Source organism: Marmota marmota, unplaced genomic scaffold (genome assembly GCF_001458135.2).
Source record: "Marmota marmota marmota unplaced genomic scaffold, marMar, whole genome shotgun sequence".
NCBI classification, from domain to species: Eukaryota; Metazoa; Chordata; class Mammalia; order Rodentia; family Sciuridae; genus Marmota; species Marmota marmota.
Window position 1 is genome coordinate 4,859,919 of NW_025999900.1, and position 21,439 is coordinate 4,881,357.

The 21,439-nt window shown below is 35.4% G+C and overlaps 1 protein-coding gene across 4 annotated transcripts in view; it reads left to right on the forward strand.

The window, feature by feature from the left end:
* The window catches only part of Fut8 (fucosyltransferase 8), a 295,897-nt gene that overhangs the window by 252,823 nt on the left and 21,635 nt on the right, over positions 1-21,439 (forward strand). For all 4 annotated transcript variants that reach the window (XM_048798521.1, XM_015490234.2, XM_048798520.1 and 1 more), the window contains one exon: positions 20,079-20,325. In XM_048798521.1, coding sequence (XP_048654478.1) covers positions 20,079-20,325 — 247 coding nt within the window. The remainder of the gene's footprint in view (positions 1-20,078; positions 20,326-21,439) is intronic.

Consider the following 21,439-nt stretch of genomic DNA (forward strand, 5'->3'; position numbering starts at 1 on the left):
CCAGGATCATATGCAATTTGTTGCTGCTGATCCTCATAAGGTCCCTTTCCTAACAACATATCTAGATTTCTCTGAGGATAACCAGCTGCTGCATTTCGCCTAGCCGTCTCCTTGCAAAATTCCTCATTGGCAACCTTCCATAACAGGTATTGTCCTCCATTTAGCACAGCTTTACACATATTAGCCCAATCTGCTGGCGTCATGTTCAAGTTGTTAATGGATTCGACCATGCTTACAGTGAAGGGTGCTTGAGGACCATAGGTTGTTACAGCCTCTTTTAGCTGCTTCACTGTTTTGAAATTTAAAACTTGGTAAAATCGCTGCCCTCCTGCCTCAAATACAGGGCATGTTAATATTTGAGATCTTGTCTCAGGATCCCAACTATCAACTGCGGGGGTTGGGGACCTCCCAGCATATGGAGGTGGCCTTGTTAGTTGGACACTTACGTCCTCTGGTGATAGAAAGGTGTTAGTAGCAGTCTCCTGTTGTAACTTTCCCCCTGATGGCTTTTTCTGTTTTACACTTTCTTTCTCTGTCTGACTAGCTTGAGAGGCCTTCTCTTTTACTTGAATCTTTTCCTCTGTCTGACTAACTTGAGAGACCTTCTCTTTTACTTGAATCATTATGTCTTCTTCTTCCTCTACCATTGTCTGAACTGAAGGCTTTGGACTAAGCAAACAAGATATGAACGTCCACAATGGCAATGTGCCAACTGGCAGAGTCCCTGGGCTTTTCTTTTCTATTCTTTTTAAATCTTCACCATGATGGTTCCATTGTGATATATTTAACAACTCCTCCTTAAAAAGCCATGGGCTACATTTTTGTATTGTATCAACGTATGCCCTGATTGTTCTTGATTTTACTGAGATGCCTCCTTCCTCTAACAATTTACTTAACACTCTTTCAGTTTGTTTTTTACTAATTTCTGATCCCGTATTTCTACTATAATACAACTCAACAAGATAACGCCTAACAAAACTGAAACTGAGTGAAACAAAATTGGAACAACACAAAATCATTATAATAGCCTCCTGAAATGTCCATCCGTCCTTTCTCCCTATCTGTTCCTCAGATGTGAGCGGTTTTTCTTCCATCTTACACATCTCCAGGGACAGGCAACTTAAAACAAAAGTGAAACAAAATAACAAAAGAAGAATCTTAAAATGGCTACCCATCCTCTTGCCCTGCCCTCAGGGGCGAGCAGTTCACTTACCCTCAGTCGCTCCCCGTGCGAGCCACCAAATGCCGCAGTCTGGCTGGGCACAATCAGGAGCCACTTGTCAAAAGAAACTAACTTTATTTTTAGAACCACACACGCCAAACAAAACAGCCTCTCAGGAAAAATCCTCAGAACCTCAACTGCCACCACCGGCTTTCCACAAGCCTCTCTCTCCCACACAAGCCTCTCTCCACCTCCCACAATCCTCCTGCTCTTGAGGCCGATTGGCTGGGTCACGTGGGCGGAGCCAAAAAAGTCCCCCAATGAGCAGCTCCGTGGTCTGAAAGGGCAGGGAAACAGTCCAATGAGCATCACCGCAGAGGAGCCAATCAGCTAGATGTTGCTGGGGCCGAGGAGCCAATCAGCTAGATGTTGCTGGGGCCGCTGTGAGCCAATCATCAGCCGGCAGCTGGTTGCTGGCAGCTGGAAGTTTGCTGGGGCCCCTTTGGCTGTGGCTCTCAACAATTTGTTATATATGACAACACAGAATGCATTATAATTCATATTGCACATATAGAGCACAATTTTTCATATCTCCGGTTGTACACAAAGTACAGTCAATCCTGCGTATCTTCATACATGTACTTAGGGGTAGAAAAGATGCTGGAATATGATGGTCATCATTATCCTATGTCTCCTCCCTTTTCCTCCCTCCCCTTTTCCCCTTTGTCCTTTCTAGAGTTCATTTAATCCTCCCCCCCCCCTCACCCACCCACTCCCACAGCATATTATGAATCAGCATCCTTATATCAGAGAAATCATCCATCATTTGATTTTTGGAGAGATTTGCTAATTTCACTTAGCATTATCTTCTCTAGCTTCATCCATTTACCTGCAAATGCCATGATTTTATTCTCTTTTAATGTTGAATAATATTCCATTGTGTATATATACTACATTTTCTTTATTAATCTACTAAAGGGCATGTAGGTTGGTTCCACAGTTTAGCTTTTGTGAATTGTGCAGCTATAAACATTGATGTGGCTGTGTCCCTGTAGTATGCTGTTTTTAAGTCCTTTGGGTATAGACCGAGGAGTGGGATAGCTGGATCAAATGGTGGTTTCATTCCCAGTTTTCCAAGGATTCTCCATAGTGCTTTCCATATTGGCTGCAACAATTTGCAGTCCCACCAGCAATGTATGAGTATACCTTTTTCCCCCACATCCTCACCAACACTTATTATTGTTTGTATTCATTATAGCTGCCATTCTGACTGGAGTGAGATGAAATCTTAGAGTAGTTTTGATTTGCACTTCTCTAATTGCTAGAGATGTTGAACATTTTTTTTATATATTTGTTGATTGATTGTATATCTTCTTCTGAGAAGTGTCTGTTCGGTTCCTTGGCCCATTAACTGATTGGGTTATTTATTTTTTGGTGTTTAGCTTTTTGAGTTCTTTGTATATTCTAGAAATTAGTGCTCTATCTGATGTGCATGTGGTAAGAATTTGTTCCTCATTAGTATAGGCTCTCTATCCACCTCACTGATTGTTTCTTTTGTTCAGAAGAAGCTTTTTAATTTGAATCCATCCCATTTATTATTCTTTTTTTTTAATTTTTTTATTGGTTGTTCAAAACATTATAAAGCTCTTGACATATCATATTTCATACATTAGATTTAAGTTGGTTATGAACTCCCAATTTTACCCCAAATACAGATTGCAGAATCACATCGGTTACACATCCACATTTTTACATAATGCCCTATTAGTAACTGTTGTATTCTGCTAATTCTTGCACTATAGAAGTCTTATCATATCATAATGGAATGAAATTAGAAATTACTGAAAAAATAAGAAATAAAAGCTACTCCAACACCTGGAGACTAAATAATATGCTACTGAATGAACAATGGGTTGCAGAAGACATCAAGGAGGAGATCAAAAAATTTTTAGAGAACACAGATACAACATATTGAAATCTCTGGGACACTATGAAGGCAGTTCTAAGAGAAAAGTTCATTGCATGGAGTTCATTCCTTAAAAGAAGAAAACTTCAACAAATAAATGACTTAACATTACATTTCAAAACCCTAGAAAAAGAAGAATAAATCTACACCAAAAGCAGTAGAAGATAGGAAATAATTAAAATCAGAGCTGAAATCAATGAAATTGAAACAAAAGAAACAATTTAAAATATTGACAAAACAAAAAGTTGGTTCTTTGAAAAAGTAAATAAAATTGACAGACCCTTAGCCATGTTAACAAAGAGAAGGCGAGAGAGAGTTCAAATTACTAACATATGTGATAAAAAGGAAATATCACACTACAGAAATACAGAAGATAATTCAAAATTATTTTGAAAACTTTTAAAATAGAAAATATTGAAGGCATCGACAAGTTTTTAGAGTCATATGATTTGCCCAAATTGAATCAGGATGATATACACAATTTAAACAGATCAATTTCAAGTGATGAAATAGAAGATACCATCAGAAGCCTACCAACCAAGAAAAGCCCAGGACCAGATGGATACACAGCCAAGTTCTACAAGACCTTTAAAGAAAAACAAATACCAGTTCTCTCCAATCATTTTGATATTTTCATTTCTTCCTTCAAAGTTTCAAGTCTAATAAAATATGTACAGATGTATTTACACGTATATCTCACTTTTCCTCCTTTCTCCACTCTTTTTCCCCTCTCTGTCTCTTTCTCCATGCTAATGTCAGTGGTGGCATGCTTATAATTCAAATTCCAATCGCACATGGGTAGTTTATAAAGCATTTTATTTTTGTATATGAATGTTGTAGCCTATGACCATAATATTATTACTTATTAGTACCAGTATTTTTATCAGTACTAGTGATTTTCAACATAGGTGGACATGTCATCGGTGAACAAAAATAGTTTTATGTCTCCCTTCCCAAACTAGAAACCTCTTACTTCCTTTTTGTGTCTTTTTGCATTGACTTTCACTTCAGTGTTACATAGGAATGTTAAAAAGGACATCCTTGCTTGTCCTCAATCCTAGAGGGAAAGTATCAAATTTCTCACCATTCTGTAGGTTGTTTGTATGTGTTCTTTATTAAATTATGGAAACACCCCTGCATAGAGTTTTTTTTTTTTAATCATCAATAGGTGTTGTGTTTTATGAAATACTTTTCCTGCATTCCTATTATAGTTTGGATATTAGGTCACTTCCTAAAAGCTCATGTTAGGCAATACAGGAATATTCAGAGGTGAAATGGTTGAATTATGAGAGCTGTAACCTAACCAATGGATTAATCCATTTGGTAGATTAATAATTTGAATGGACTACTGGGTGGTAACTGTAGGCAGGTAGGACATGCCTGGAGGAAGTAGGTCACTGTGGGTATGTCCTTAGACTATGCCCCTAGCTCCTCCCCACACTTCTTCCTGGCTGCATTGAGCAGAGTAACTTTCCTTTCCATATGATTCTCTTACCTCAGACCCAGAGCAGTGGAGTCAGATGATCATGGATTGAACCTCTGAAACTGTTAGCCCAAAATAAACTCCTTTACGTTGTTCTTGTCAGGTATTTTGGTCACAGCAATGAAAAGCTGATTGACATACTGCATTATCATATTGTTTTTCATTCTTAACCTGTTGACATGATTAATTGTATTAATTCATTTTAAATGTGAACCAGCCTTGAATACCTAGAAAAAAAAAATCCTACTTTATTTAGTCAGTGTAGGCCTATTTAGATTATTATTTTTTTCTTATGTGGAATAGAAGACCTTTGACAGGTTGATTCTGAGAACTGGTGTAATTCATATAAGTTAATTAAATGTGTGGGCAAAGAATTTTCCATAATATTCCTATACATCTAATTCTTGTGATCTTTTATCTCTAAGATTAGTAATTTATGTCTTCTCCCTTGTTAGTTAGCCTAGTTAAAGGTGTATTACTTAATCATGTTGTTGTTAGGCTCATACATATTAAGGACATGTAAGTTGTTTCTTCTTGGATAACTAACCCTTTATCTCAATATATAATTCCCCTATTTCTCTGAAATCTACTTTGTCTGAAACTCATAGTGGTACTCCAAGCTTCTTTTGACTGGAATTAGCATAATATATTTTCTCCATCCCTTTATTTTTATATTTGAAGTGGCTTCTTGTAGACAACATGTAGTTGGATTTTGTTTTTTATTCCACTCTGGAAGTTTGTTTGTTTGTTTTAAGTATTTTTTTAGTTGTAGTTGACACAATACCTTTATTTTATTTATTTTTATGTGGTACTGAACCCAGGGTCTCATATGTGCTAAGCAAGCGCTCTACCACTGAGCCACAACCCCAGCCCCTGGAAGCTTTTTAATTGGTATATTTTAACTTTTTTAATTGATGTATTGTAATTTATTATTTAGTCTGTTTGCATTTAAGGTAATTATTGATATAGCTGGTCTTCCAGAACAACCTGATCCCAGTATATGAGAACTAGTCCAAGGTTCTGTGAGATTGAAAAAAGAGGCAGAGAGATCCAGGATTATACAAAGTGCAATTTATTGGGAACTTACTGACCGAAAGCATGGTCCTAGGCATGGCAAGACTAGCTGGATCCCTGTGTATGAGTCAGAAGTAGATACATTATTTTGGTCAAGATAAAAGTGACTTCATTTAGGTTGGAATGTACCTGGTTTATCTCAAGCCAATATGAAAAAGAGGCACATTCCTAGCACCAGAGTCCTGTAAAATCTCCACATACCATTCTATTGTCCATATATAGTATGCCAGGAAACTATACAGGAAAAATAGTTACTCAGGGATAGTCATGGTAGTTATGACTCAAGATGGCTATAATCATGTCAGCTGAATCCATACAGATGGGTTAATATATTCCATATTTGTGACTGTTTCTATTTTTTTACTTTGTTGCTTTTTTACTCTTCCTTTTGTTTTTCTGCACTATCCTTTCATAATGATTTCTTTCTTACCATGTCAATTGTAACTTTTTTTTCCAGTGGTTGCTCCAGAGTTTGCAGTATATATTTACAAATTCATTATTAAGTAATACTAAATATCCCTTCATGGTTAGTGCTGGGGTTTATATCAGTATTCCCAATTCTTTCTCATCTGTTTTAATATTGTCGTTCATTTCACTTTTCAGTAAGCTATGATCACCAAATATACTGTGCTGTTAATATTTGTTAAATTAATAACATGAAAAAGAAAATATATCACTTATTTATTTTTTAAACATGTTGGAATTTTTTTTCCTTTTTCCTGAAGCTGGCAACAAATTCCCTCATTTTTTTTTCTGAGAAATTTTTTACACCTCTACTTTTGAAGGATAATTCACTGAATACAGAATTCTAGATGAGTGGTTTTATTCTTTTAAAACTTTAATCTTTTCTTCATTGCATGATTTCTGAAGAGAAAGTTGATATAATTTTATCCTTGTTCATCTATACATAAAATAAGCTGGGATGGGGTTTAGAAAACCTTAAGATATTTTTCTTTAATGATTCTGCAGTTTGAATGTGATATTCATAGGTGTAGTTTGTTTTTAATTGATCCTGCTTGGTGTTCTCTGAGCCTCATATTTATAGTTTGGAAAATTCTCAGGCATTCTTATTTCAAATATTCCTTTCTCTTTTTCTCCTCTGGTATTTGTATTACATGGATATTCACCTTTTGTAATTGTCAACTTTCTTTTTTCCTTTTTTATTCAGTTTTGTAAATTTATATTGTGACATCTTTAATTCTATACTTGGTCATGTCTAACCTATTGATTAGGCCATTAAAGGCATTCTTCATTTCAGTTACAGGGTTTTTGTTTTCTAGCCTTTTCTTTTGATTTTTTTCTTAGAATGTTTTACCTTTTGGCTTACATTACTCATTTGCTTTTGAATGTTGCCCGCTTTTTCCATTAAAGTTCTTAGCATATTAATTATACTTGTATTTTGAATTCCCACACTGATCATTCCAAAATCTCTGCCATATCTGAGTTTGGTTCTGATAGTTTCTTTGTGTCTCCAGGCTGTATTTTTTTTACCTTTTAGCATGTCTTTTAATTTTTTGTAGAAAGCCAGATATCATGTATCTGGAAAAAAAACTCTCTGAAGTGGATAAGCTTTTAGTGTGAGGTTTTATATTTATCTGGCTAGTAGTCGAGCTACGTTTACTATTCACGGTAGCAGTGGACTCAGATGCTAATATCTCCTCTAATGACCTTGTTTTTGTCTTCCTTGTTGTATATAGACTTTCTTGGAGACTCCTTAAATAGGCAATTCTTGTAGCTGTAATTCCTTGTCATTATCCATCAGTCCTATTGGTGTGATGGTGTGATGTAGTGGGAAGGGGAGTATTTCATGTTACTGTGATTAGTTTTTAGTCTTTTAGTGAGCCTAAATTGGATATTTCCTTTCCCTCAGATTGGTTAGGCTTTGGTAAAAACTCCAATAGGTTAAGCTGTAGTTTCCCTTAAGGGCAAACATTGTTAAGAACAGAATTCTGTTGATTATAAATTGAGTTAATATATGAAAATTCTCTAGAACTAAAAGAGATGTTTTATTATAATAATAGTAATGATCACAAATAGCAATCAAAAGAAATATGAAAATAAATTAGTTTTAAATGTTTAATTCATTTCTACATCTCTGTTATGATACATAGAAATATTCAGAGAGAGTCTTAAATGATTTTCATTATCTACTTCAAGATAATATACAATGTGAAACATACAAAACTCTGAATGGGAAAAAGATATTGTTCTAGCAGTAGTATATGCCTAGCATAATTTCTTCTGGCCCTGTTCTTCAGGTAAAAATTAGCCATAACATCTAATATTGTTTAATAACTAAAATATATTTTCCCTGTGTTTATCACTCTCAAAGATAATTTTTTCTGTCCAGGAAATTGTATTCAACTCACTGGAAAGTGTACAGTGAAATAAAGACAAAACTGACAAAAGAAAGAATAATATCTCTTTTCCTGTCATGTACTATTTAGGTAGTATGTATTAATGAAATGTTTGACGGATCTAAGGCCTATGTGTTTCCAAAGTAATATGCAAGCCATGAGATGAATAGAGGTGTCCAAGTAGGTTAATAAGTGTTTATATACCCTTTTCTAGGTATTTGACCTCTCAGACTATTATCTTACAAACTGGTAAAGTTATAGATAAAGGCAGAACCTAAGTACTATTGACTGTTTTGCATATTAAAAATGGTAAAATATGATATTCACAAACCTCAACGTTTACCTTAACATTGAGATTGTGACAGTGGATGGTAGCCTCACTTACTAGCTAGCTAAGTGATTATTTCCTACAGCAGTCTGTGAGTTCTCTATTAAGTACAGTACTTTATATTATTAAATTCATTCTTTCAATTAAGCATTTATTTTGTGCTTTTTATGTGCATGGGATAGTGGTAGTTGCTGAGGCAACAAAGAAGAATTCGATCATTGAGGAGTAAAGCATATGGAAAGAATAGACTCTGAATCCTCATCCCTGCCATAATCTTAATAACTTGAGATGAAGATAGGTCCTATCAGGTAATACTTTGTGTCCTATTGATAGATAACTAAGCATATCGCATAGAATGTAAGCATATCACATAGAATGAAAAATAGCAAAAACCTTATTGGCATTGCAGTGACAGCCTTCTAACCCAGGTTCTTAAAAAGGTTATGGTGATGGTATCCCTGTTTTCAAGCCTAAATGAGAAATTTCAAGAGCAGCATAGTATAAAGTGTCAAATCTCAATACAATGTATTGTCTTCTTAAGGCTATAACAAGCCAAAAGTTAATTCTCACCATATCAGACATCTTCTTGCCCTGTTTGTTGCATACATCTTCTTCCTTCCTCCCCTTTCCATGCTCTGTTAGTTAAGGTTTCATGCCTTTTGCTTCATAATTCTTTTTCTCCATTATGTATATCCCCTGCTCTTGCCTAGTTAAACCAGAAAGGGTAAATCAGTCATTTTTTGAGTATCACCTTTACAGTATCTGGCTCAGTTATACCACCAGAAAATTGTAAAGTATCAGCTCTCTTTCTAGAGATGTCACATAACCCAGAAGAAAGGGAGAGTGAGGCAACTTATGCCAGATCAGTAATAGCAGCTGTGACTTTGCACATAAGGCCATGTCTCACATCCCAACTTCTTTTGTTCACAGTGGAAACAGGCAGCTGGGAGAAAAACATGCATTCTGCAGTCTGAGGAGGCAGCAAGATTTAGAGAGTGATGATAGATGTTGCTAGTACTTTGTAGGTTGCTGTAAGTTACATACTAGGGAAAGTTGCTACTACAGTCCCTGTTTTATAGGCTAAGATGTTTGTCTATTTTATCAGCAATTGTATAGCACTGAAGTACCATGCTATGCTAATTAAGTTGTCTTCTGTCATATGCCATGAAATCCTTACCTGTTTTCTTTTTTTATTTTTTCTTCTTCAGCATAACTCTGCTTCATTTTCTTCTCTCATGGTATAGCCATATTTTCTAGTTATTATGTTAGTATTGATCTTTATCCTACAACCAGGAAACCCAAATTAGACTTTCCTGATTTAACATAATTAGGTGATAAACTTAGCAGAAAAATTACAATATCCTTAAATTAAATATTACAAATATTCAAACCCAACACGAAAATTCTCATTCCTAACTCTCCAACTATGTTAATCGTAGAGGCAGCTATAAAATTCCCCCAAAGCAAAGGGGAATCCAGCATGCTACCTGACAGCTCTAAGCTGTGAGACACTGATGGCATACCTTGCTTACTTTGTTGCCTCTTTCAGGAATTCTTAAGGAATAAAAGTCTGTTAGGTTTAAGAGTCTTTCCCCCTGGCTGTTTCTTGTTAGGAAATATGACATAGTGAAGGGAATAAGAGAAACAGGAGAGTGAAACTTGCTTTTTTATAAGGGAATATGAGAAAGGGAGGTTGGAAAATGACCACAGGGAGCCCAAACAAACCTCTTTTCTTTTGATACTGTCCAGCCTGCTTTATCCTAAACTATATAACTCACTAAAATATTTTTACATATTTTCCATTACTATTCTTTTAGTCTTCAATCCAGAGTTAAGTCTGTCAGAATATCATTGAAGTCAGTGAACCATGAGTCTAGTTACCTTTGCAAAGGCATTTCTGTTGGTGGTAAAACCAGCAAGCACCTCACAAGAAAGCTGCCCAGTCTCAAGAGAGTGATATGCTAATTCTTAAAGTTATAGATAAAGGCAGAACCTAAGTACTATTGACTGTTTTGCATATTAAGTATGTTGCTAACACTGCACTCTTTCATGACTGAATTTAGAACTTTTCACTCAATTGGTTGAAGGCTTCAGACTAGCAGTAATAATAGTCTTTTGAGTTGTTGATTAAATAGAGCAGTGAAAGAATTCATATGGCAGGTGAATTCTAACCCAGATTGTTCATTTAGGTTCATGAACAGATCTTTATCACCTGTAGTGGGGGAAAAACAAAAAGAAAGTAGCCCAGATGTTTGCTTTCTAATAGTGTACCTTCTATATTTTAAATGAGAAGAGATCTCTCTCATTAAATAAGGATATTAATATTTATGTGGTCATTGTTGAAATACCAAGGAACAGACCTCATACATTTCTGGGGCTTTTTAATGACCATCTTTTATATCCAAGTAAGATCAGAAAAGCTCCCTGTCTCCCATACCACCAGAGATTTCATCATAGCTACTTATATTTTAGTTTCTATCTTCCTTTACTTTTGCCTTCTTTATCAAGACTTTGATAGTTCTCTAAGAATTAAATAAGTCAGATTTGGCAACATTCTCTTAAAATGTAAATTTCAGAAGTCTGAAAGTCTTTGTAAGTGTAAAGTAAACTTAAGAATCCTTTGCTGTCATGTGAGCAGAGAGTATTATTGATTTAGGCAACCAACAGTTAACTGTTTTAGGATAGAACAGTTTGGGTCAAGTCACGGTAGTGACAACAGCATTCAGAACTTTCCAAATAGCCAGAAATCCCTACTCTTCTATTTGATCATTTGTTGAATATTTGGAAAAGATAAAAGCTGCTCATTGTTTTATTGCCTGTGATAAACACCATGAATAAAATTTGGGGGGAATAAAATATTCACTGAAATGGGAGACTGTCATATTTTTCAGAAAATATATTTTGGCAATTAATCTATTCCTGGACCAAATTATAGCTAGCTTCTTGAGAATTGTTCAGCAGAATTGACCCAAAATAAAAGAAATAACATTTTTTGAGAATTACTTCACATCATATATTGTGCTCAGCTTTCTGTGTGCAACATCTCACTTCATCCTTAAAATAACTTGATAAGTAAGGTATTGTTAATCCCATTTTACAGATAAAGAAATTGGGCTGATGTTGAATATAACTTATTCATGGCCACACAACTGTTAAGTAATTTAAAAAAAAAAAATTGAACATCAGTTTTTGTGATTCCAGAGTCCATGCTCTTAATCATTGCATGCCACAGTCAAGGCACTGCATAAATCAGCATTTACCTTAGTATATTTTGCCTAATGTCTCTCCCTTCTCCATTCTCCAAAAGGCTATAATTCTCAGCAATTTTCAGTCCTTAGAATAGTTATTGAATATGCTGGCATCGAGCAACTATAACCATTCCAAACAACTTATAGGCACAGAATGTAAAACCTTATTCTGCCCCTCTCTGCCCATGTGGTTAGTGAGAGAATCCTATTTAAAGAGGTTTAGAATGCAGGCAACTATTCTAACTCAGAATTGCCAAAAAGTTGCTTAAAAATCCTTTTCTGAAGTAAAATTTATATTCCAGGTAATGTCTTTTCAGAGATTTTTCTCAACCCTCTTCCAGACCTCTTTGCCTTGACCATTCTGAGCTTTATGAGTTCTGACTTCAGAAAAGTTCCCCTTCATAAGTTCTTCTTCTCCCTGAAGTCAGAGGGCTAACAGTTGTTAACTAAAGAAGATGGTAAATGAAGAAGAATTATATGGACTGGCACCCCAAATCTGTCCACTCTTGAAACATTTTCTTCACATCAAGCATAGGTCTTTCGCTTGGATACTTAGTCTAGGATAGACAACCCTAATTCACCAATCCCAGGGTAACTTTCTCTGTCTTCTATTAGGAGCAATGACTAAATAATCCTTTTAAATGGAGTTATGAATTGGCTAGAAGGGAAGAGAGCTTCTGTAGAGATGTTTGCTCACAACTGTACAGATCCTCCCTGTCAAAGATCTGTGCTCCTGATAGAGGACTGAGGCAAGAGAGGAAAGAGGGGAAAGGGAAGATGTTGATTAAAAAGGTACAAAATTTCAGTTAGACTGAAAGAATAAGTGAAAGAACGAAAAAGGCTCGTCGTCGGAGAAAATGCCTGTTTATTGAGGAACAGCTCTGCATATTTATAGAGTCGGGGGTGGTTTGACAGTTATGACAGTTTAATAGTTGAACGGTTTGACAGTTGGCTGGGGTGCTTTCTGATTGGTGGGCAAGGATCATGTGAGCCAGCAGGGCTCATCATTGGACGGCAGGATCATGTGAGCCAGCAGGGCTCACCATTGGATTGCTCTTCTTGGGGGATGGGGAAGTTAGTCTTTGGAGCCAGGGCAACTCCCAACAATAAGTTTTAGTTATTTGTTGCCTTGCATGGTGACCACAGTTAATAATAATGTAGTTACCCCTCAGTATTCACGGGGGATTAGCCCTAGGAACCCTAAAATACCAAAATCCCCAAATCCATGGGTGTTCAAGTCCCTTATATAAAATTTCATGGTATTTGCATACAACAACCTACACACATTCTCCCATGCACTTTAAATCATTTCTTGATTACTTATAATTAACACACTATAAATGCCATGTAACATAGTACCCAGTTGTTAAAGTGTAATGTTTATGGAATAAAATAGTTTTTTAAATAAGTCTGCACATGTTCAGTATAGATGCAGTTTTTTTTCTTTCTTTCCACTTATTTATTTTTGCAGTGCTAGTAATCAGACCCAGGGCTTTGCAAACATTTAACCTTTGAACTATATGCCCAGCCCATTTTCAAATATTTTTCATTCACAGTTGGTTGAATACAAGGATGTGCAACCCACAGATATGAAAAATTGATTGTATTATATATTTTAAATTGCTAAAATAATCTACTTTTTACATTCTTCCCACAAAATAAAATAAGTTGTTGAAGTTATAGATAATTTAATTTATCCTGACTAAATCTACAACATATACATTGATCAAAACATTATATTGTGCCTCACAATACACAGTTATTGTCAAAGGAAAATATTTTTTTTAAATGTAGGCTTCAGAAAGTAGAATATAGTATAAGTAATGGAATAAACACTAGCATGTGATCCTGGCCCTTTTATTAGCTATATTACGTTTGAGAAGTTTACTTAACCTCTTAGTCTTTTCCTGGGCAAAATGAAAAAGTTTAAATAAGTCAGTGTTTACCAAACTCTGAAACCTACTATAGACTCCTAGAGATGATTGGAGGTGGCAGATGAGATCATTTTAGACAGTGTCTTGATAAAACATTAAACATTGAATCACATAGTGAGAAAATTATTCCTTCTTTTTAGTCTTTCTGATTGTGTCAAAGAGAAAGAGTCAATTTAGTATGAAAATATATTTAATAGCTCTTTAACACTGGATAATTGTTCAATGATAGGAGCAGGGGGAGTTACTGTGAATCCTTCACTCCTTCAGGAGTTTCTACAAAAATCAAATAAATTTTATTCCTTAGAAGGGAAAAATGCAGAAGTGCTTTTTCACTCTGTTTATTTCTTTTCTCTGTTTATCCACTTGGAAGGCAAGTAGTATGTTATCCAACTAGTGAGTTTGGGAGGAGGAACTAAATGTGAGGCACAGCCCTTTCTAGCTTCTTTCATAACTGAGGCCCATACTTCGCCTCCACCATGCGGCTTTGGCGACAAACGCCGCTTAGCACAGAGTGGAAACTATCATTAGCAAACCCATGATGCCATAAATCCAAACCACAAAATCACATTCTGACATTCATTCTTATTGGCTGTCAAGATAATATTTTGATTCCTATCTCTTATTTCTCTTTGTTTCTCATTTGGTTTCAAATTCACAGGAGATGTAAAGAGAAAGCAGTTATCACCTTTAAAACCTCACTAGTTTAAAAAAAAAAAAAAGCTCACTAATAATCTTCTCTTTTTAACAGAAATCTGGCTTGAGCTCAGAGCCCTCCATCAATAGTATCCATATAAAATTTAGTAACATGTTTAACTTCTATAAAATAGATTCATCTGACTTTTAAAAGGTCTGTTAAAGTTTTTGAAATATTGAATAGTACAAGTGGTACATGATATGGTAGAAACCATAAAAGTGGTACACAAATTACTACATTTTAGAAAACATTGAATAAGATTATTTCTAGGATCTCTTCCGGATTAAAAATCTTTTGAATGTATATTCAAACAGAATTTTAAAATGTTATATAGTAAAAAAAAAAAAAGATCTTCTATACTTAGCATGTGCTGTTATTTTCCTTTCTTTTGAAATATACCATTATTGACAAAACTAAACTTTCATTCTAGGCCGGTTTTATATTTATAAATGTGAACACTTTTTGATATTTTATTAGGCAGTTGAGTATTGACATATTTTTGATAACATATTTTGATAGTGTATTTCTTGGTGATGTGCTTATTTATTTATTTTTACTAAAAGCAGTCTAGTGTGGGTAAGGGTTTTGAACTAGAAATCCTGAATACTTTTATTTAGAGGGCAAGGAGTGTGTTGTCACTGTATATTCTCACTAGTACAATACTTGGCACATAGTAGTATTCAACAAATATTTGAACAAGTAATGAAGGAATAAACAAAGAATCAACAAAAATAAACTGAATTCTGCTAATGATAAACTCTGTTTTACATGAAGTAAGCATGTTGGCAGGAGTGTCAGGTCGGTAGTCCATGGTGAAGTGGGGAACTCTGTGTTCTGTGGATTTCAGATGTTAAAACATTCTTAGCTTTAGGGTTGGTGGAGACTATCTGTTACTTGAAAGAATGGTAGGTCAGATATAAAAGTTAAGGGAAATGTCTATTAAAGTCATAAGATAGTCCAAGAAAACTTTGGGCTCTACCTACAACGTTCTATCTCTCCACAATCACAATGTTGTGGTCAGTCAAGTTTAAGCAGTCTGCAATATCTTTAATATAGAGGTAGCTTCATCATTTCCCAGTTTTCTGTCTTGAAGATGTAGTTTTCATTTCTTTCTGAAAGCTATCAATTGAGCTAACTATAAGGAAGTTGAGCCTTAGGTTAGTCAGAAGATAATACTTTCATACAGATGAAATTTGGAGCCAGTCATACTAAACATTTGGTAGAATAACCTTGTTAGGAAGAAGTCACAAAGGGAAGGGAGCCTTACTTATTTTGCTCTCACTTATAGAAAGCAGAATTTATACAAGAGGCTAGGGGTTTCCTTCCTTTATTTATCAACCCATTTTCTCCATTATTTTAGATGTGGAACACCTATAAAAAATTAAATTGAGCAACATGTATCAAGTATACCACTTATGGTAACTTTGAAATAATATGTGAATGTTTCTTATATTTGCAGAATTAAAAACTTGGTACTAATGGGTTAAATAACTTTTGCCCCTCCTCCTTTATTCTTTCTCCTTCATATATGTACTACTTCTGTGATCATCTCCATATCAGGGAAAGTACCCAAGTTTTCCCTACTTTAGAGGACATATTACTGCGTAATTTATTTTATTTTATTTTGCTTTCTTATAGACTTTATTTTTTTAATTTTTTTATTATTAGTTGTTCAAAACATTGCAAAGCTCTTGACATATCATATTTCATACATTTGATTCAAGTGGGTTATGAACTCCCATTTTTAATCCCGTATACAGATTGCAGAATCACATTGGTTACACATCCACGTTTTTACATACTGCCATACTAGTGTCTGTTGTATTCTGCTGTCTTTCCTATCCTCTACTATACCCTCTCCCTTCCCCTCCCCTCCCATCTTCTCTCTCTACCCCATCTACTGTAATTCATTTCTCTTCCTTGTTTTTTTTTTTCCCTTTCCCCTCACTTCCTCTTATATGTAATTTTGTATAACAACGAGGGTCTCCTTCCATTTCCATGCAGTTTCCCTTCTCTCTCCCTTTCCCTCCCACCTCTCGTCCCAGTTTAATGTTAATCTTCTTCTCATGCTCTTCCTCCCTGCTCTGTTCTTAGTTGCTCTCCTTATATCAAAGAAGACATTTGGCATTTGTTTTTTAGGGATTGGCTAGCTTCACTTAGCATAATCTGCTATAATGCCATCCATTTCCCTGCAAATGCCATGATTTTGTCATTTTTTAGTGCTGAGTAATACTCCATTGTGTATAAATGCCACATTTTTTTTTTATCCATTCATCTATTGAAGGGCATCTAGGTTGGTTCCACAGTCTTGCTATTGTGAACTGTGCTGCTATGAACATCGATGTAGCAGTGTCCCTGTAGCATGCTCTTTTTAGGTCTTTAGGGAATAGACCTAGAAGGGGAATAGCTGGGTCAAATGGTGGTTCCATTCCCAGCTTTCCCAGGAATCTCCATACTGCTTTCCAAATTGGCTGCACCAATCTGCAGTCCCACCAGCAATGTACAAGTGTACCCTTTTCCCCACATCCTCGCCAGCACTTGTTGTTGTTTGACTTCATAATGGCTGCCAATCTTACTGGAGTGAGATGGTATCTTAGGGTGGTTTTGATTTGCATTTCTCTGACTGCTAGAGATGGTGAGCATTTTTTCATGTACTTGTTGATTGATTGTACGTCCTCCTCTGAGAAGTGTCTGTTCAGGTCCTTGGCCCATTTGTTGATTGGGTTATTTGTTTTCTTATTGTTTAATTTTTTGAGTTCTTTGTATACTCTGGATATTAGGGCTCTATCTGAAGTGTGAGGAGTAAAAATTTGTTCCCAGGATGTAGGCTCTCTATTTACCTCTCTTATTGTTTCTCTTGCTGAGAAAAAACTTTTTAGTTTGAGTAAGTCCCATTTGTTGATTCTTGTTTTTACCTCTTGTGCTATGGGTGTCCTATTAAGGAATTTGGAGCCCGACCCCATAGTATGTAGATCGTAGCCAACTTTTTCTTCTATCAGACGCCGTGTCTCTGATTTGATATCAAGCTCCTTGATCCATTTTGAGTTAACTTTTGTGCATGGCGAGAGAAAGGGATTCAGATTCATTTTGTTGCATATGGATTTCCAGTTTTCCCAGCACCATTTGTTGAAGATGCTATCCTTTCTCCATTGCATGCTTTTAGCCCCTTTGTCAAATATAAGATAGTTGTAATTTTGTGGATTGGTCTCTGTGTCCTCTATTCTGTACCATTGGTCTACCCGCCTGTTTTGGTACCAGTACCATGCTGTTTTTGTTACTATTGCTCTGTAATTACTGCGTAATTTAAAATGCAGCTCAGTCTTTCTCCTTGCACTCTTAATTATACTTCTTCTTCTAATAAAGGGGCCCAGTTTTTTCTTTGCTGGCACCCTAGATGAACAACAACACTGATGGTAAATTTTTATTACCATTTATTCATACAACAAATGTTATATTTTAAGGATTCTGTTCTCAGAATCTTGAGATGAGTTTTACATATAAGAGACAGAGTATTAACCAAAAGTTTTTAATTCTTAGTTATACACAGCCGACTTTATAATAACCATGTAGTTATTGACTATATTCCCAGATCACTTAATTTATTTTATGTATATATACATGGGGGACAGGGGAGATAAATACAAACAGATTATTTCATACTGGTGAATACAATTTAAACATTTTCTAGGTTTATTCTCTACAAGTATATTTTTTCTTTAATGGTCCAGTGATCACAATCTAATTTATTTTTACACAATGATAACATCTTAACTAGAGTTAATTTTTATATGTTCAGGGTAATATTTTCTGTTATTGAAAATTTAACTCAGTACATATTCAGTTGGTGAAATCTCTCTACCTGGTAACTCTTTGTCTTCTAGTTATCACTATGTTTTTGTAGTACTAAAAATTGAACCCAGGGTCTCATACTGAGATACATCCCCAGCTCTTTTTGTTTGATTTGGTACCAGAGATTGAACCCAGAGGCCCTTAACCACTGAGCCACATCCCCAGCCCTTTTATTTTATATATTGAGACAGGTTCTAAGTTGCTTAGAGTCTCATTAAGTTACTAAAGCCATCTTTGAATTTACAGTTCTTTACCTCAGCCTCCCAAGATGCTGGGATTATGGGTGCTTGCCACCATGCCTGGCTTTTTTTTTTTTTTTTTTTAAGTTTTGAGGTAGGGTCTCACTAAGTTGCTTGAGGCTAACATAAAACTTGTGATCTTTCTGACTCAGCCTCTCAAGTACTTGGGATTATAGGTCTTTAATATGTAAACCATAGGGGTTCTGGCTATTATACTGTGGTTTATTCTTATCATTACATTATAAATTTGATAGAACAGCAATAACAGTTATGTATTAGCTTTGTATTGCTATGTCAAAATTTCTAGAAAAAATAGAAACATCGTGATAGAAGCACATGGTGGAGGAAAGCTGCTGCTCATCTCATGGCAGCCAGTAAACAGAGAGAGAGACAGAGACAAAGGGAAAGGAAAGAGAAGCAGAAGACAAGATACAGTCCCAAAGGGCATGCCCATAAAGACTCTTCCTCTAGATCCTACCTCCTAACTATTACCTCCAGTAATCCATTCAGCCATGACTCTATCAAAGGGTTAATTTGTTCACAAGGTTAGCACCCTCGTGATCCAATCACTTCCCCAAAAAATCACCTCTGAACATTGCATGTATTGGGACTGAGCCTTCAACACATGAGTCTTTGGGGAACATTCCAGATTCAAACTATTGTAAGTGATGATGTATAGAAAACAGATATAAGAGTAATCATTGTATATAAAAATTAGCATCCAAACTGTTTGAACTTTAAATTAATATCCAGGTAAACAAGCAACACAGATTGTTATTGTCACAGGTCTATTGTGGCCAAGAAATAAAGACTTTAAAATCTAATTTTTTTTTCTCTACATTCTACATTCATCAAACAAACTCTTCTCAAGTTCAAGAGTCAAATAGACCACAACACAATAATTTTGGGTGACTTTAACACACCTCTTTCATCATTAGATAGATCTTCCAAACAAAAGCAGAACAAAGAAACTATTGAACTCAATAATATAATCAATAACTTAGACTTAACTGACATATATAATTCCAACCTTCAGCGAGAGAATGAATATATTTTCTTCTCAGCAGCATGGATCCTTCTAATTTGTTGCTAACACATCTGAACATTAAATTGAAAGCTTCTATTTGCCACTAAAGCTCTGGATTCCTCCAGAGACCCTACTTATAGACAAACAAGGGGACCCTTCTCCCTTCTTCTATTGACATAGTACATTGTAAAGCCCTAGGCAGCAATCTCCCTGGCCAAGGCCACACTGAAGCTAACACTGGTTTATCATTATAATCTTTAGATATTCCCAGAGTGCTCTGTCATGAAAGTCATACAAGAGCCATTTGCTATAATGACAAGCTGGAAGTTTTGAGTATCTCTAATTAAAAAATAACTGTAACAGAAAAAAGAACTTTGACAGTTGGCTGTGTCCATTCTCTGATATCTAGAATATCAGATATCTACTTAGAGTGCTGATACCATTCTTACCTGGGGTTTGAGGTAATAATATGATAGCATGCTAGAAATTTTCAGAAAAGGTCATGTACTTAAGAAGCAGACCAACCTATGTGTGAAATTTCTCTCTGTCCCTTTTGTTCGGGGACCTTAGGTAAGTTATTTAATCTCCTCATAACTGAAAACTATAATTCTTCTTGAGTGTTGCTATGAAAATGAAAGTACCCCATGTGAGTTATTGTAGTAGGGTAGATAAATGAGGAATATAGTGTGGTGATGATATGTTTTGATATTCTGTCAGGTGAAGTGAAGGACAGAGTTGTTCAAGTGGTGGAGCTCCCCATTGTAGACAGTCTTCATCCGCGTCCTCCTTATTTACCCTTGGCTGTACCAGAAGACCTTGCAGATCGACTCGTAAGAGTCCATGGTGATCCTGCAGTGTGGTGGGTGTCTCAATTTGTCAAATATTTGATCCGCCCACAACCTTGGTTGGAAAAGGAAATAGAAGAGGCCACCAAGAAGCTTGGCTTCAAACATCCAGTTATTGGGTAAGAATCTGATTTTTTTCCCTCAAACAGTGATATATAATAGTGATACATAATATTTTTACCTTCTACTTTGATCTTTACAATTCAGAGTTTAGTTTTCATTGCCCCACCAAAAACAGGTTTCACAGTTCATGTTAGGGCACAGGGAGAATATTCTTCCTTTGTTCACTTAGAACATTAGTAAAAATCGCTTAGTAGTGCTTTATAATGCTTCTCTTTTTTCCACTCTTAATATTACAGATCTCTTTGTTTTTATTTTCATATTTCCCACTTCACATCTTCCTTCATGTTTTAGCTTTTATAGAGAAATTATTAACCCCTATTCAAAATGTTGGCATAAAAGAAGATACGTAGTGAAATCATAATATTATTAGATAGTGTTTCATCTCATGAAACTTTTTATTAAAAATCAGTGGAATCATTAACATCATCTCTATAGAGCACACTGAACAATTCCAGTTTCCTAAGAGAAGCATTGAGGGAAGAATGGTAGAATCAATTGGACACTATTACCCTGTGTGCATATATAACTTTACGACCAGTGTGATTCTACATCATGTACAACCAGAACAATGAGAAGTTATACTCCATTTATGTATGATGTGTTAAAGTACATTCTATTATCATGTATAACTAATTAGAACAAATAAAAAATAATAATAATAAATAAGAATGTGGGAAGGAAAAGATGACAGAATAGATGTTTCTGTGATCCTATCCACATCTGGACTATAACCTGGCATGCAAAGAAAAGAATGGAAAGTCATAAAGATGGCAGAGTAACATCAGTGAAATAAATCTCCATACCCCATAATAGAGTTGGCCTTTGGCTTGGCCTGAGGCATGCCCAAGACTGCAACTTCAGGGAAAGAAATCTACCATTTTCCTTCTTCTACATAGGGATAGTGATTTATCAATGGGTGGCTCTAGAGGGCAGATTTAAGGAGCCTTAATTATGAAAACAAAATATGATTATTATTCTTATTTCCACTAAAATTACTTTGGAAGCACTAAGATAGAAGACTATGGAAATCAGTGTATTATTCAGTGCAGATTGATATAAATATGTATAGCCAATTTTACTGTTTTAGGCCTTTTTATAAGTGGTATGGAT